This window comes from Epinephelus moara, chromosome 12, assembly GCF_006386435.1.
Source record: "Epinephelus moara isolate mb chromosome 12, YSFRI_EMoa_1.0, whole genome shotgun sequence".
NCBI lineage: Eukaryota > Metazoa > Chordata > Actinopteri > Perciformes > Serranidae > Epinephelus > Epinephelus moara.
Window position 1 is genome coordinate 29572353 of NC_065517.1, and position 14003 is coordinate 29586355.

The 14003-nt window shown below is 43.1% G+C and overlaps 1 protein-coding gene across 2 annotated transcripts in view; it reads left to right on the forward strand.

Moving 5' to 3' along the window:
* snx17 (sorting nexin 17) overlaps positions 1-11820 on the forward strand; it is a 45184-nt gene extending 33364 nt beyond the window's left edge. For both annotated transcript variants that reach the window (XM_050058580.1, XM_050058579.1), the window contains 8 exons: positions 2459-2528; positions 3131-3223; positions 3508-3711; positions 8055-8183; positions 8361-8438; positions 10309-10383; positions 10470-10511; positions 10607-11820. In XM_050058580.1, the coding sequence (XP_049914537.1) occupies positions 2459-2528; positions 3131-3223; positions 3508-3711; positions 8055-8183; positions 8361-8438; positions 10309-10383; positions 10470-10511; positions 10607-10726 (811 nt within the window). In that variant the 3' untranslated portion in view covers positions 10727-11820. The remainder of the gene's footprint in view (positions 1-2458; positions 2529-3130; positions 3224-3507; positions 3712-8054; positions 8184-8360; positions 8439-10308; positions 10384-10469; positions 10512-10606) is intronic.
* Positions 11821-14003: the final 2183 nt, after the last annotated feature.

Below are 14003 nucleotides of genomic sequence, written 5' to 3' on the forward strand. Positions count from 1 at the left end.
GCCTAAGTGTTGAGCTTAAGTCTGGTTGGAAAGCCCTTATCTTTCCGAGCATTTCTTTAGTTTTGTTATCAGACTTGGGTCATTTTCATCTGTGGCTCCAGCTCTGATCCCTCACAATAACCTGAATTCATTCATTTTTTTTGTAACAACACGCTCTACTCCTCAGGCTGACCTTCGGCACCCACACATCTCCATGCACAAAAGTTCCAGCAATAGCCTCTAATACAAACACAGCGGTGCCTTAGAAACTCCGCACCATCTAACTCACATCCCCCTCAGCAGACCAACTGTCCTTCAACCTCTACAGTAATAGTCTTTGATGAAAGCCCCTCTCCCACTGGAGAAACCTGCTAACACCCACAACCGTCTGGCTTTTGCATTTAAAAGAAAAGGATGCAATCAGCATTCATTCCCAGGACTAATGAGTCTGCAATAGTCATTGGCATCTATCGGCTCTAGCTTTGATTGGCTTCTGTCGGCATTCATAGAAATACCCAGGTGGACGTGCTGATTTTAGCCCCTTACCGGCCCGATGCAATGACATGCCACAAAATAGCATCTGTCTGTGGTCAAGCAGTGCTCTGACATTGTTCAAAAATCATCGGCACCGAGTTTGAGCAGATATAAAAAAGAAAAATAAATAACCACCATAACATTTTCACTGGCCTACATACTAGTTTCTACTGTTTACTACCCGTCCGCTATGCCAATCTTGATGTACCTGAAAAAGAAAGGACCACAGAAAGGCATCTACTGGCAGTGAGAAAGGAGTCTATCGCCTATTTTAGCAGGTTTTCCCATGTTTAAAAAAAACTCTTATTGGTGAAAAAGGGTATTACATTACTGTCTCACTGAGACTGAGTTGTAGGATTTAGTTTATAAGTCACACCTGGGCCTCACGTCCTGTGTGTGCAGCACATGATGGCCACCTTACTGAACTGCTGCAGCTCGGATGTGTGCAGTCTTCACACAGATAGTGTTGCAGAGCTACCTGCTGCTTTGAGTACTGTATTTCCACAATTAATGGCTGGTACTCCACTAACTTGTGGAGCCGTGTGAGCCACTGCACTGTCAACAACATGGTCCTGCAAACTTGTCACGATAAAAAACCTTGTGTTCACGAATGAAAGGATTCTGAGCGCCCAGTGGCTGAGTGGTTAGAACAGGTGTCCCAAATCCTCCTGAGACCCTGTGCCCTCATATGAGGACGTCACATTTTGGGTTTACGTGACCTTATATTTCATTCTACTTAACTTAGACCTGTTGTCCTCATTTGTGGACACTTTTTGTGCCATCTAGTGGTAGGAAGAGCACAATACACTAATCCATATAAAAACAAGATGGCAGCCGTCTTTGCCAAGTGGACAAGGTCCAAAACCAGATCACATTTTATGGTTGAAACTTGTTTATGTATGATCAGTAATGTTTCGTATTTGATTTGGCAACAAATTTGACCAACTTTAGCAACAGTAACAAGCTAAGACGCCGTTAATTAGTAGGTACTCGTTTGAAGACAGTGGGACTAGTATTTTTATACTTATCAGATCCTACTGATCCCAAATAGCTAGGAGAAATTAAAGATGCATACCAAACAAAAGTTCTGGTCTCAGGAGGATATGTGAAGGCAGTGTCCTTGTCGCCACGGTCACGGGTTCAAATCGACCCTGCGGCACTTTGCTGCATGTCATCTCCCCCTTTCACGCTTCGACTGTCCCATCTAATAAAGGCAAAAAGCCAAAAAAATAAAAAATAAAATAAAGAATGTAAATGAATGTTGTCAGAGGGCATTTAGTTTGCAACAGAAGCAGGAAATGTTGACTAAAAAATAAATATAATGTCTGTGAAAGGTGATATGATGCCAGTATAATTATCAAAAGACCACTATCCCTGTTTGGTTTTGCTGAAAACTGTGCACCTCACAAAGGTGAGACTCTAAATGTCTAGATGTTCTGCAGCTGAGCAGCAGCCTGCTCCCGTGTTAACCTATTAACACAAGCACGGAAAAAAATACAAGCGGCTCAGTGACACACACACGTGCTGCTCACGTGGGTGGTGTAGCGCGGGTGTCACTCTCATTTCACAGATTTGGCAAAGTGTAAATTCATGCGTCTATATGATGTAATTGTGTCAAAGTTGATGATACATATAGTTTTTTATGAGTATTAAACTAATTAAAAAACTTAATTATGTGGGGAAAAATGCATTATATTAACTTGTCAACGGTTGATTGCTTCTGGAGACACACTGTTTTCTCTGCACAGTGTGGGGCTTAGTATGCAGACAGAGTCACAGGAGATGATATTCTTTGTGGCAAATGGCCAAATATGATTGTATTTTTATGGACAGGCTTTCTAAGTCTCTTCAAGTCATTCAAATTGACAATTGTAACTGTGCCACTTTGTTAATTCTACTTTATGTTTAGATATCGATTTGTGACTGTACCTTTTTGTCTCTGCAGCTACTGGGACATGGCGTACGATGGTGATGTCATGGACAACAGAGTCGGCCTGAATTTGCTGTACGCCCAGGTAAGAGGTTTCATGTTGCTTATTCTCAGCGTCAACAGTTAAACTCGAGATGTGGAACTAAAACCGAAATCCAAATTAGACGTGATTGGGTTTGTTTACATCTTGCATCTGTTGTGTTCTGTCGAGCTGTGCCAGAAAACAAAATCAAGCACCACTTCTCCATCCCCGAGCTGCCACATGCTCTTGTCCATCCCCAGGGCCCCTCCATTATCTGATTGCGATGTCAGCTTGTTTTGACTTTGCAACACCTTGAATCCTGTGTGCTCCCCTCTGATCCTATTAATAGCGGATTCCCTTTGCTGCGACAACTGTGATCTATTGTATTAAGCATTTTTTGGGGGCTGCAAGTTTGATTAAAATCTGGAACTGCTGAGTATTGCCTCTGTGTAGCAGAGAGGAGGTTTAAAAAAAATAGGAAATCGAAAAAAATAAAAGCTGTTTGCAAGCATGTTTCTGTGTAATTGTTTGCTGACCTGCGCTGTATACATGAAAGGCTCAGGGTGTGATTTATTCCACATGTACCAAAGGAAACACAAAACCTCGCTTTGTTTTGTGCACCTGTGCAGAAAGATTAACCTCAGTTGTTGTTTTTGCTTCACCAGACAGTGTCTGACATTGAGCGAGGCTGGATACTCGTCAACAAAGACCAGCACAGGCAGCTCAAATCACTGCAGGAGAAAGGCTCCAAGAAAGAAGTAAGCAAAGGGCACCTCTTCTGGATGCTTCTGCCTCCACAGTGACTCACTTGAGTCCAGCTGAGACTCTGAAATGTCTTTGTCCAAGGATAAATCTGTAGACCGTAGAGAATGCTGCCTCTGGTGCATTCTGTGATGCAATTAGCCTAGTTTTTCCCCTGATATGAATTTTTAATTACACCAATCCAGTGGAGAATTCAAACTCATTTTCTCCAGGGATTAGACAGACAGAATTTATGGAAAAGTTAGTCATCTAAAACTGTTTTTGCATATTTTCCCCTCAGTTCATCCATCTAGGTCAGACTCTCAAATATTACGGCTACATCAAGTTTGACCCTTGCATCACCGACTTCCCCGAGAAGGGCTGCCAAGTCATTGTCAGCGCCGGCAACAACGAGCTCAACTTCCATGTCAAGCTGCCCAACGAACAGATGAAGGAGGGGAGCTTCAAGGTCACGCGCATGAGGTGTTGGCGAGTCACGTCTTCTGTAAGTGGAGCTGTGTGTGTCAGTGTGTGACAGATTGAGAATGAGTGTATTCACCTTCAAGCACGCCTGTATCTCTGAAACCCGTGAAATAATCAAATTGGAATCGCTCCATATTATAAAGAGGCCACGAGCTGGCTGAGTAGAGACGCAGCAGCTTTGGCAAGAGTTCGTCACAATCCCAAAGTCGCCTGTTTACAAACTCCCTCTCACCACTGCACCAGAAACAAATGTCTCTAGTCTTGCCAAGCATTCGTTTTTACTCCTACTGCTCTGTGAAAGTGCTGACCTCCGCACCATTCATCTTCATCAGTCCAATTACCCAAACACGCAGCCCACACAAGGATACTGCGTTATTGATCCTGCAGCCTCACACATAGAGCAGCATCCTTTATTCGGACTGATAATAGCCTATCGGCAAGAAGGGAATCTGATGGCATGCAGTGCGAGGAAGCACCCACACAGCTCACTCTCTATACATCCGCACAGCGCCACTAACATCATCAGGAAACTTTCAAGGAGAGCAGAGAAAGAGCAAAGGTGCTGTTTTCACACAGCAAAGGCCGTATGTTCAACACGTTAAGCGACTGTTTACGCTGTCACCTAATGATTAGTAAACATGACGTGCTGTCAGGATCTGTCAGACTCGGCTCAGCAGATGACAGTGATTGATGAACTAGGTCAACACGTCGCAGGTTTGATTCACAGTAATTAATCAATACAGTGTGTTGCACTGTTATTAGGATTTTTTTTTTTTTCTCAAGGAAATGTTGGAGGCAGGACAGTCAGCTGGGCATTTCTCACCACACAGAAGGGCAAAAACAGCGCTCCTGCCAAAGTGATGAGATTTTACATGAATGGAAAACAATAGAATGTGGAGCAAGAAATGGATTAACAAAATTACTGTCAAAGGGACACCACAGGGAGGTCTGTTTGGCTTAATTTTGTTAATTTTCAATAGGCTGACACTCATTAATCAGTAACTAACCGGTTCATTATTAAGGAAAAAAAGATGTAAAATACAAGAAGCCTTTCCTTCTAGTCCGGCACTCCACTGCCTCAGTGAGCTTCAGCGCTGCAGTTCAAAGCCCCATCCATTTAAAGGTGGTGAATTTTATGTTTTGTGATTGGCTTTGCTTACAGACAGCCAGCCAGCTGTGTTAATTTGTGGAAGTATAGTGCACACTGCCCAGCCTTCAGTCTCCACTAGTGATGGGATTTCTTGTTCACTTCTGAGAGACGGTTCTTTGGCTCTCATTCACTTTGAAGAGCCGGTTCAAAGGTGCGGTTCGTTCGTTCGTTTTTTTTGTTTGTTTGTTTGTTTTTTTGCTCTGTGTGTGTGTTGGGGGGGTGTTAGTGGGTTCAAGGACGAATCGCATTGCTGATTTATCGCATCACATGATCTGGATATTGTAACATGGACCCAGAATAGACTCTGCAGATATAAAGTTTGGTGTAGCCATAGCAATGCCCTTTATAAACAACAAGCCTGTCAATACAAGCAAGTGCTAGCAGATTAGTGATGTGACGTTCGCGAACGAGCCAAATCTTTGAACCGGCTCTTTTGAAGTGAACGAGTGAGCAGCTGCACTGTCTTTCTCCCTCACAAACTAGACTCTCTCAACTTGTTACGGATCAAATAATCTGAAATTAATGGATACAGAGTAAATTAAAGCAAAAAATAAAGAAATTAGGAACTGGCTTGTTCACTTCAAAGAGCCGGTTCACTCGTTCACTTCAAAGAGCCGGTTCAAAATCTCGGCTCGTTCGCGCATGTCACATCACTAGTCTCCACTAGTCCCTCGGCTGCTCTGCATTGCCCACCACCCAGGTCAGGAGGGAGCTAACGTTAGCTAGCTAGAGCCGCCACTTATTTATGGAACGCAGACAGGCTACACTGTCATATTAATAAGTCAAATTTGTTTGTCGTAACGGGTAAAAATAAGAGGTCTTAACCAATGGCATGGAAGCTTTAATGCTCTGGACCTCTTAAGACATAAATGTACTTTTTAACAGGACATCTATTGTCTTAATGTGCAATAGATGTTAAGACGTCATATTTTTACCTGTTAAGACAAACAATTTTGACATTTAGAGCCCTTATGTTCCATAGTTATTCCGCAATCAGCTGGTAACACCGTCCTGGTGGTGGAACGTGTTGCTGCAGAAGTATTACGTGTACCCTCCGGTCTCCCCCCAGGTTGCTCTAGTGAGTAAGCAGCTTCATTTTCACTGCAAAACCCTTTTAGCACAGTTAACTATACTAGCACCACTAGCTGTGCTGATACTGTTAAAGGTGGTAACAGTTTGCATGTTCTCCCTGTGTCAGTGTGGGTTTTCTCTGGGTACTCCGGCTTCCTCCCACAGTCCAAAGACATGCAGGTTAACTGGTGACTCTAAATTGTCCGTAGTTGTGAATGTGAGTGTGAATGGTTGTCTGTCTCTATGTGTCAGCCCTGTGATAGTCTGGTGACCTGTCCAGGGAGTACCCTGCCTCTCACCCAATGTCAGCTGGGATAGGCTCCAGCACCCCCGCGACCCCTTAGAGGATAAGCGGTTACAAAAAATGAATGAATGAATGAAGGACCACCACAGTCCTAGATAGCAAAGCAGTGTTAAATTAGCTGAGGTTGCTTGTTTCACATCATTTTGGTTTTTTCCAAAGTTCAAGTTTGGCAATGCTGTCGGAGCAGCTGAGAACTGCACACGTTCCTCCCAAACTTCTAGACATCAGTGTCAAAAGTAGCTGTACATAGAAAGTAAATTTACAAGTTGAAAATACTACACTTTTTAGGACAGCTTGCATTCAAACACAAAGGAGACATCACAGCAGTCAAAGGGGCTTATTTACTTCAGGCACCTCCCTGGAAACTAGCAAATAAAGTCATGATTTTTCTGCTTCTGCTGCACAGATTCAAACCATTATGTTTTTAAATGTCTAAAAGTTTCCCAACTTTGTGGGAGTGCACGACTGAATCACTGGAGTTCCACTTTTTCAGATTGACAGTCTAACTTTAACTCCCCATTGCAGCTTTATTTTTGTTTACTTGAAACTGGAGCTGGCAAGAAATCCAGAGCAAAATCTTTGTCTAAAGAACAAAAAAAATCTCCATAATTGTCGCCCAGAATCAGCATAAATTTAAACAATCATGCACCACACAGTTGATCTGTCTTGAATCAGCATTTTTTTTTCCTGCTTCCAGTCAGTCGTCTTGAAGAGAGACAGTTTCCTCTGAAAGCCTGAACAATCTATTTTCACTTCTGTGAATAGCTGAGAAAAGCATAACATGCAGCTCTGCCCACATCGTCTCAGCTAGGATTTGAAAGACAAACATTTTCAGACGCAAGACCTCATTTAAATGGAGATGGGGAAAACAGTTCACTTTTGTATCGCATTAGTGTTCGAGCAGCACGGTCATTATGTGTATCACCAAGGCTTTTATGATTCTCCAAAAGTTAATTTGCACAGAGATGTAGACACATAGCAACACATCTAAAATTAAAATGCATGTTGGCTCGTCTGATTACAGGCTGAGCCCCCGCGCTGTCCAGCGGGGTGGCTAATTCCTGAGCTCATTCTCAGAGGTCAAAGTCATTTTAATGAGCTCTTTCCTTTCCAGCAAACTATTCAAAACATCTCATTTGGTGCAGCGCTGCAACCCCCTTCACAGTCGCATCTCAAATTGCATCCGGAAGAGCACGAATAAACAGTTGGCGTGTGTGTGTATGTGTGTGTCAGACCTTTGTTTTTGCATTTCGTCTTTATGTCATCTTTTGTGTGTGTGGTTAGCTTGGGAGGTACAGCTAGTTTCTGGCCCCAGAGGGAATCGTCTCGGTGAAGAGCACAGGCTCCATAAATGAGGAATGAGGGCTCGTCTCCAGGGAAGCCGTGTGTGTCTCTGAGTGTCGCATATTCTTGAAGGCTTTTGAAATTCTGCATTTGTACATATTTCTTCCTTTCTTTGCGCCCGTGTTAATCTTTTAGCATGTGTCATCTTAAGATTTGGCTGCCTGTCAGTGGTGATGCAGCAGCTTAAGAGTGGCAGCTTAACAAGAGGAGATGTAGGATAGGAAATGTGATTTAGCTGCTTACATGACCCTCCAGTCATGGAGGAGAATAGCAGGCTTATCCTCTACTTAAAAATGCAAGTTGGATGTTGGTTATGAAATATGGAAATTGGTTTCTTTTATGCACTTTAAACACAAGAGGAGATATTCAGCTTCAGTGCTGAGGGAGGAAAATAGAATAAATATTAATCGAAAGTAATTGATAAAAACAATTCATACAGTTTTGGTGACACCTGCCAAACACTTAATCGTAACTCTCAGTCTTTTTGTCTCTACAGCAAGTCCCGATAGCCAACGGCACCACCAATCCCTGCAGCTCGTCCAAATGCGAGGTCAAACTGGAGCTGGCCTTCGAGTATCTGATGAGCAAGGACCGCCTCCAGTGGGTCACCATCACCAGTCAACAGGTAAGAAGTCACTGATGGGGTCAATGTGTGGGCAACAAGCATTCAGTTAAGTGGAGCATTAAATTCCTGTGATTAGTCGGGTCAGAGCATTTTGTTCCCACAATTTGTCTTCACTCAAACTACATTATGTGTTTTCAAAAAGAAGGATGTTAAGTAAAAGTGTGCTTGTGTTTTCAGGCCATCATGATGAGCATCTGCCTTCAGTCTATGGTGGACGAATTAATGGTGAAGAAGTCGGGCGGCAGCATTAAGAAGGTTCGTGTAAAGAGATGTTTAATACTTCATAGCTGCACCAGCAACCCAACGCCTCGTTTCAGCATAGCTCCGTGTGCGTGTTCAAGTCAACGGGAACTCTGTTCATTCCTGTGAGAGTCTCAGTGATCCTAGATGTGTTTGTGACACTCCTCCTTCAGTATTTTTTTCTTCAGTCCAGAATTTGCCCCAAGTACGTTGAAAAAATTGAATTTTGTGGCAGATTTTGGACACAAAATAAAACTGTATGGAAACTAGGCTTAAGGCAGAGTGTCCATGTAGTTTTTTGATGATGGTGAGCGTCTTTTTTTTAAATCGTTCGAGGAGTGTAAGCAGCCGCATGTATTTCCACCTTGATTTTGCGTCGCGGAGACTATCGTAATCTTTTGAGTGTTCATACCTGGCGACGTGTGTTTCTGTCATCGGCAGTCTTGCCAACTGCGTTACGACCTGTGTGCACACCACAAGATTTCGCCGACAGAGCCCCAGATAACGCGGTGACATCACCAAACTATGTTTTTAACTTGGAGACGACACATCGCAAAGGCATGGATGTTCCTCTCCAGTGTTGAATCAGATCTGCCTCCAGGGCCTGGCTCCAAACACATCACGCTCCCCGTGATCCTGTGGACGCCGCCATTGTTGTTGTGGCTTGCCGGCTTGGCTTGTCCTCCTCACATTTCTTCCGTCCTCCTGCATGCTGACGTGGGACGTATCCTGGCTGATGCTCTTTGTCAGTCGTGTCAGACTTCTCCAGTTTTTTAGCATGCCAGATATCCAGTCCCAGTCACAGACGAGGGGGCGACTTGCTCGTGGGCTTGTTCACACATGAGGACTCGTGCACCATGACACAGCTAAACCTGCTCAGTAAAGGCCTGAGGAACATGACAGGGATGTCAAGGTGTCAACCTGGCCTCTAAATTACCCAGATCCCAATCTGATCAAGCATCTGTGAGACGTGCCGTTCCCCCAGACATTCTTTGTACGTGCCTCTAAAGGTCAGAGCCACGTTCAGTCCACATTGGGGCATCAGGGCGATGGCAGCAGATCCCTTGAGTCCTGTGGGTTGTGAGGTTGGGCCTCAATGAACGGGACTTGTTGCGGCACATTCCCTAGATTCTTTATCTGATTTGGATCTGGGGAATTTGTATGCCATGTCATCGTCTTGAGCTCTTTGTCACGTTGCTCAGGCCATTCTCTTCTGCGGTGTGGCATGGTGCATTGTCCTGCGGGGGGGCACTGCCATGAGAGGGTGATTTGGTCTACAACCCAGGACCCAAAGGTTCCACAGCAGAACTTTGCACTGTAACAAGATGATCAATGTTTTTCACTTCATCTGTCAGTGGTTTAATGTTGTGGCTGATTGGTGTATGACTATGAGTCAGTCATCAGGATATTGAAATAAACTCACCACTCTCCTCCTGTCGGCTCTGCTACCTCACTGGTCGAGGTCGAGGTGCTGGGATGAAGCGCTCCCCAGCGTCCTGTTGGCACTTCCCTGCCAAGGAAAATGACACGCACACTTACTAATCAACAAAACGACCACATCCTTTTGAGTTATTAAAACAAACTTACCTTCAGGTTACAGAGCCAGCAAATGTTACAACATCTGCTCTGAGCTTTGTTTCCTCCCAGCGTCTACAACAAGAAAAAGGATGTTCAATCCCAAATTTGATATGACATTTTACAGTATAAATACACACAATATACATCTTTCTGAACATTAATTGGTTCCTTAGTGATTGTGGAGATAATAGGTCATCGGATTGCAGAGCTGAAATCACAACCCACATAAATGCAAAACAAACCTTATAATTTACAGGATATTTATTGTCGTCTTCACTTCTGCTTCTCTCCCTTTGTCACCTTCCAGATGCTGAGGAAACGACACAACGGCTCCATCCACCGGTCAGACAGTCAGCAAGCTGTGAAATCTCCCCCTCTACTGGTGAGAAACGGGACAGCGTGCAGTAACTTTGAATTTAGTTTGGACTGTGTGCAGATCTCAGGATTGCTTGTTGTTGTTTTCTGCAGGACTCCCCTGACCCGAACCGTGAACAGATCGTCAAACTCTCAGTGAGTATATTTCTGACACATAGAGCCTGAAAAATAAAATGTTACTAAATCAGTCTCAGTCTAATAATAAGTATGATATTGATTATTCCGTTCAGACCAAGCTGAGCTCGGTGTCTCTCCGAGGGATCAGCGCCTCCAACTCAGCAAACGACATCAGCGGCAACGATTTCCACGGCAACTACGCCTTCGAAGGAATCGGCGACGATGACCTGTAACCTCTGACTCGCCCTCCTCCCCCCTCTTCATTCCACTGTCAGCGACTGGGACGACAAAGATTACGAGCTGAGCTGAGCCGAGCCGAGCCGAGCCGAGCGGGCCACACACGCCTCCGATTCTGCAAGATTGTAGCTTCTTCCTGGAGAAATCGCTGCCTTAAGCTCTCATTTAATCTTTGACCGTGTCCTTTTTCTTTTAGACTCTTAAACGCTCATCTTGATTTGTATTTTAGTCACAATCATCATAGTCGATTTAAAGTTCGTCCCTATGTTATTAAACTTGTGGCGACATACGGTAAATAGCATGTAAAGCTGCAGGTACGCAAATAGGGGATGCTTTTTATATCTTACCGACAAATTCCTTCTTCTGTTTCATTCTGTTACTGTTTAATGACAGTATATGTGAAGTTCTATAATGCAGTTAAATTCATGAGGTACAAAGTAAATTAATATATTATAAACTACATGAAGAAAACCTGCTCGATCCTGGATTCTTCCCCCGCGGTGGCTGCATGTTCCTTTCCGACCTGAGAGCCAAATGTTTAGTTCGACCTGGCACTAGTGATAATACAGCAGGACTGGACACGAATAACTCTCAAAGTGAGTCCAGTGAATGTGTTGGAATTGATCTCTAAACTGTAGACTATTCACAGCAACTGCTTACTTATATGAATAATAGATGTTTGGCTTGGCTATATACCAAAATGTCTTGTTTTTATACTGTTAGTGATCCTCTGTATGTCATGCTACTCATGTGCCAAGTCAGTAAATGTCTCAGCAGGATACCAGTGGTGTTTTCAGCTTACATGTGAGGCACAGTCACTCAAGCTGCCTTCAGAAATAGTCTGATGCCTTAAAGGGGAGCTCCGGTATTTTTAAACTTGGAACCTATTTTAACACGTTTTAGTGTCTAACAACAGTTTTTGAAACTGATCAGTATTGAGAGAGCGCTGCAGCCGGCAGCCATGAAACAGGCTACAATGTAACCACTCGAGCAGGTGTGCGTCGTCAGATTATGACCATTTAAAGTGCTTTTTTGCCACTGACAGGCTTAGGTTATCATTCTAATTGTCACAATATTACAGACCCTACAGNCACCTACGGACAATTTAGAGTCACCAATTAACCTGCATGTGTTTGGACTGTGGGAGGAAGCTGGAGTACCTGGAGAAAACCCACGCTGACACGGGGAGACCAGTGGTGCACAGAAGGGCTCCCCCACTCTGGGTTCAAACCAGAGGGTGGGAACCCTCTTGCTGTGAGGCGACAATGCTAACCATCATGCCGCCCTACTTTCTGCACTCAAACAACTATTACCAGAACTCCTGTCTAACTCTCACTCACACTTCCATGGTTTTCCTCTTGCAAAAAGTCACCTCATGAGATTTCAAAACAAGACTTCTCATTAGTGAGACTTGGACATGGATTTCTCTGGAGGGTCCTTTCTGTATTGCTGAAGTGTCCCCAGTTCAGACATTTGTCCACAGTTTTTAGATCCAGATTATATTTAGGTAACACAGATTCCAACGGTTTCTTCGAGTCCTTACATCAATATAATGTCTAATTTATTCCAGAGTCACAACCTTAAGGGATCAGAGATTTCCACATAGAAATAGGAGGGTCCTCACTGACCCACTTAACCATGATGGCTCTCCTCACTAGCATTATAAAAGATGGAACCACTTCCTCTTGTCATTTAAAAGAGTCAGAGACAATAACATGCAGACATAAAAGAAGATTTGCTGACAAATGTCTCACAGAATAACTGAATTTTGTGCAGCCTACATGAGTTTTAATGGACGTAGATTGACGAGTGGTTACATTGCAGCATATTTTGTCGCTGCAGGCTTCAGCGCTCTCACTCTGCACTGCGCCGATGTAAAAAATTGTTCTCATGACTCAGTCTGACACAAAAACCTGTTAAAATAGGATCCAGGTTGAAAAACACCAGAGTCCGCTTTAACTTTTCCTTTTTGGCCTCGTGGGTTAACTCGTCATTTAACACAGCATTGGTTGAAGCTTCAGATAAACGGTGGCGTCAGCCGGTGTTCCCTAGAATCTTGCAGAACTTGATCGATGGTCGATTTGGCCGAGCTGCTTGCACTTGCTGAACCCATCATATTTGCACAGTATTAACAGGTGGAGATGAATGTTTGAGTGGAAGCTTGAGCATGACTTTAAAACATTGTGTGGAGATTTTGTTTTTCTTCCCAAGGGGGCTCTGTAAATCCATCTATGATTTTTATTTTTTATTTTTAAACCAATTTTTTAAAGGTTTCTCATAAATGCCAAATTATAGTTTACTAAAGCATTTTGCACAAAATAAACACAAAAATTATGAAAATGTCACTTTTTATATTATGTACATGCAATTAAGTATTCTGAACATTTACTAATATCTTTATCATCCATAGCTTATTGTAATCAAATAGATCAAATGTAATCTAAGCTGTATAGAACAAAGTTTAAATGGACTAACATTTATCATTGTTTACATAATGTTTAGGGGACTTTTAGTTAAATGTAAAGTGTTTACAAATTCTACATCTGATTTTCTTTGTCTTGTGCTTTTATTATTTTAGGCGAGTGACGCTGTTGTGGGGCGCATTGTGTTAGAGGGCTTCAGTTCATTGTCATTTGTATGTACATTGTGCCAATCATCTCAGAGGATTTAGCCGAGAAGGTGCTTTGGTGAAGTGGCTGATGTGATCACGACTGCTGGAGTGAACAAAGTTTCTAGAGCGCAGGCAACAAAATGAACATATCCCACTGTTTTTATAAGAACTGTCATTCCAATTTTTATTGCTGTCAGCGTCTGTTGAGCTGCGTCTCGAAGCCTCTAAATGTAAATCGATGCCAACCTATCAACAGCTTTACTCTCACTGGTAGCCAGAACTGTAAACGAAATGTTCTCAATATAAATGTCTCGTTCTTTCACTGCTGTGCTTTCTCCTGTCTTCAGTTGCATTCACAGTGCGGTGGGGGGATTCAGACGCCACTATTCGTTTTTATTTTCTTGATTCCTGTCGATACACAGAAGCTGCAAAGGTCCTGGATGTTAATAAATGTGTAGGTGCCAAATTGAAGTGCATTTATCATCAGCATCACTTTTACAGAAAATGTCAGATTTCATGATAATTGTATTGACTTGATTCATTCCACTACTTTTATTTTGAGTTTAGTGGTGAGGTCAGTGACAACTGTCATGATGCTAAAATAAACTCTGAAATTAGGTGATGTGTGAGTCTCTGTTGTCTTATTGTGCTCTCATCATTAC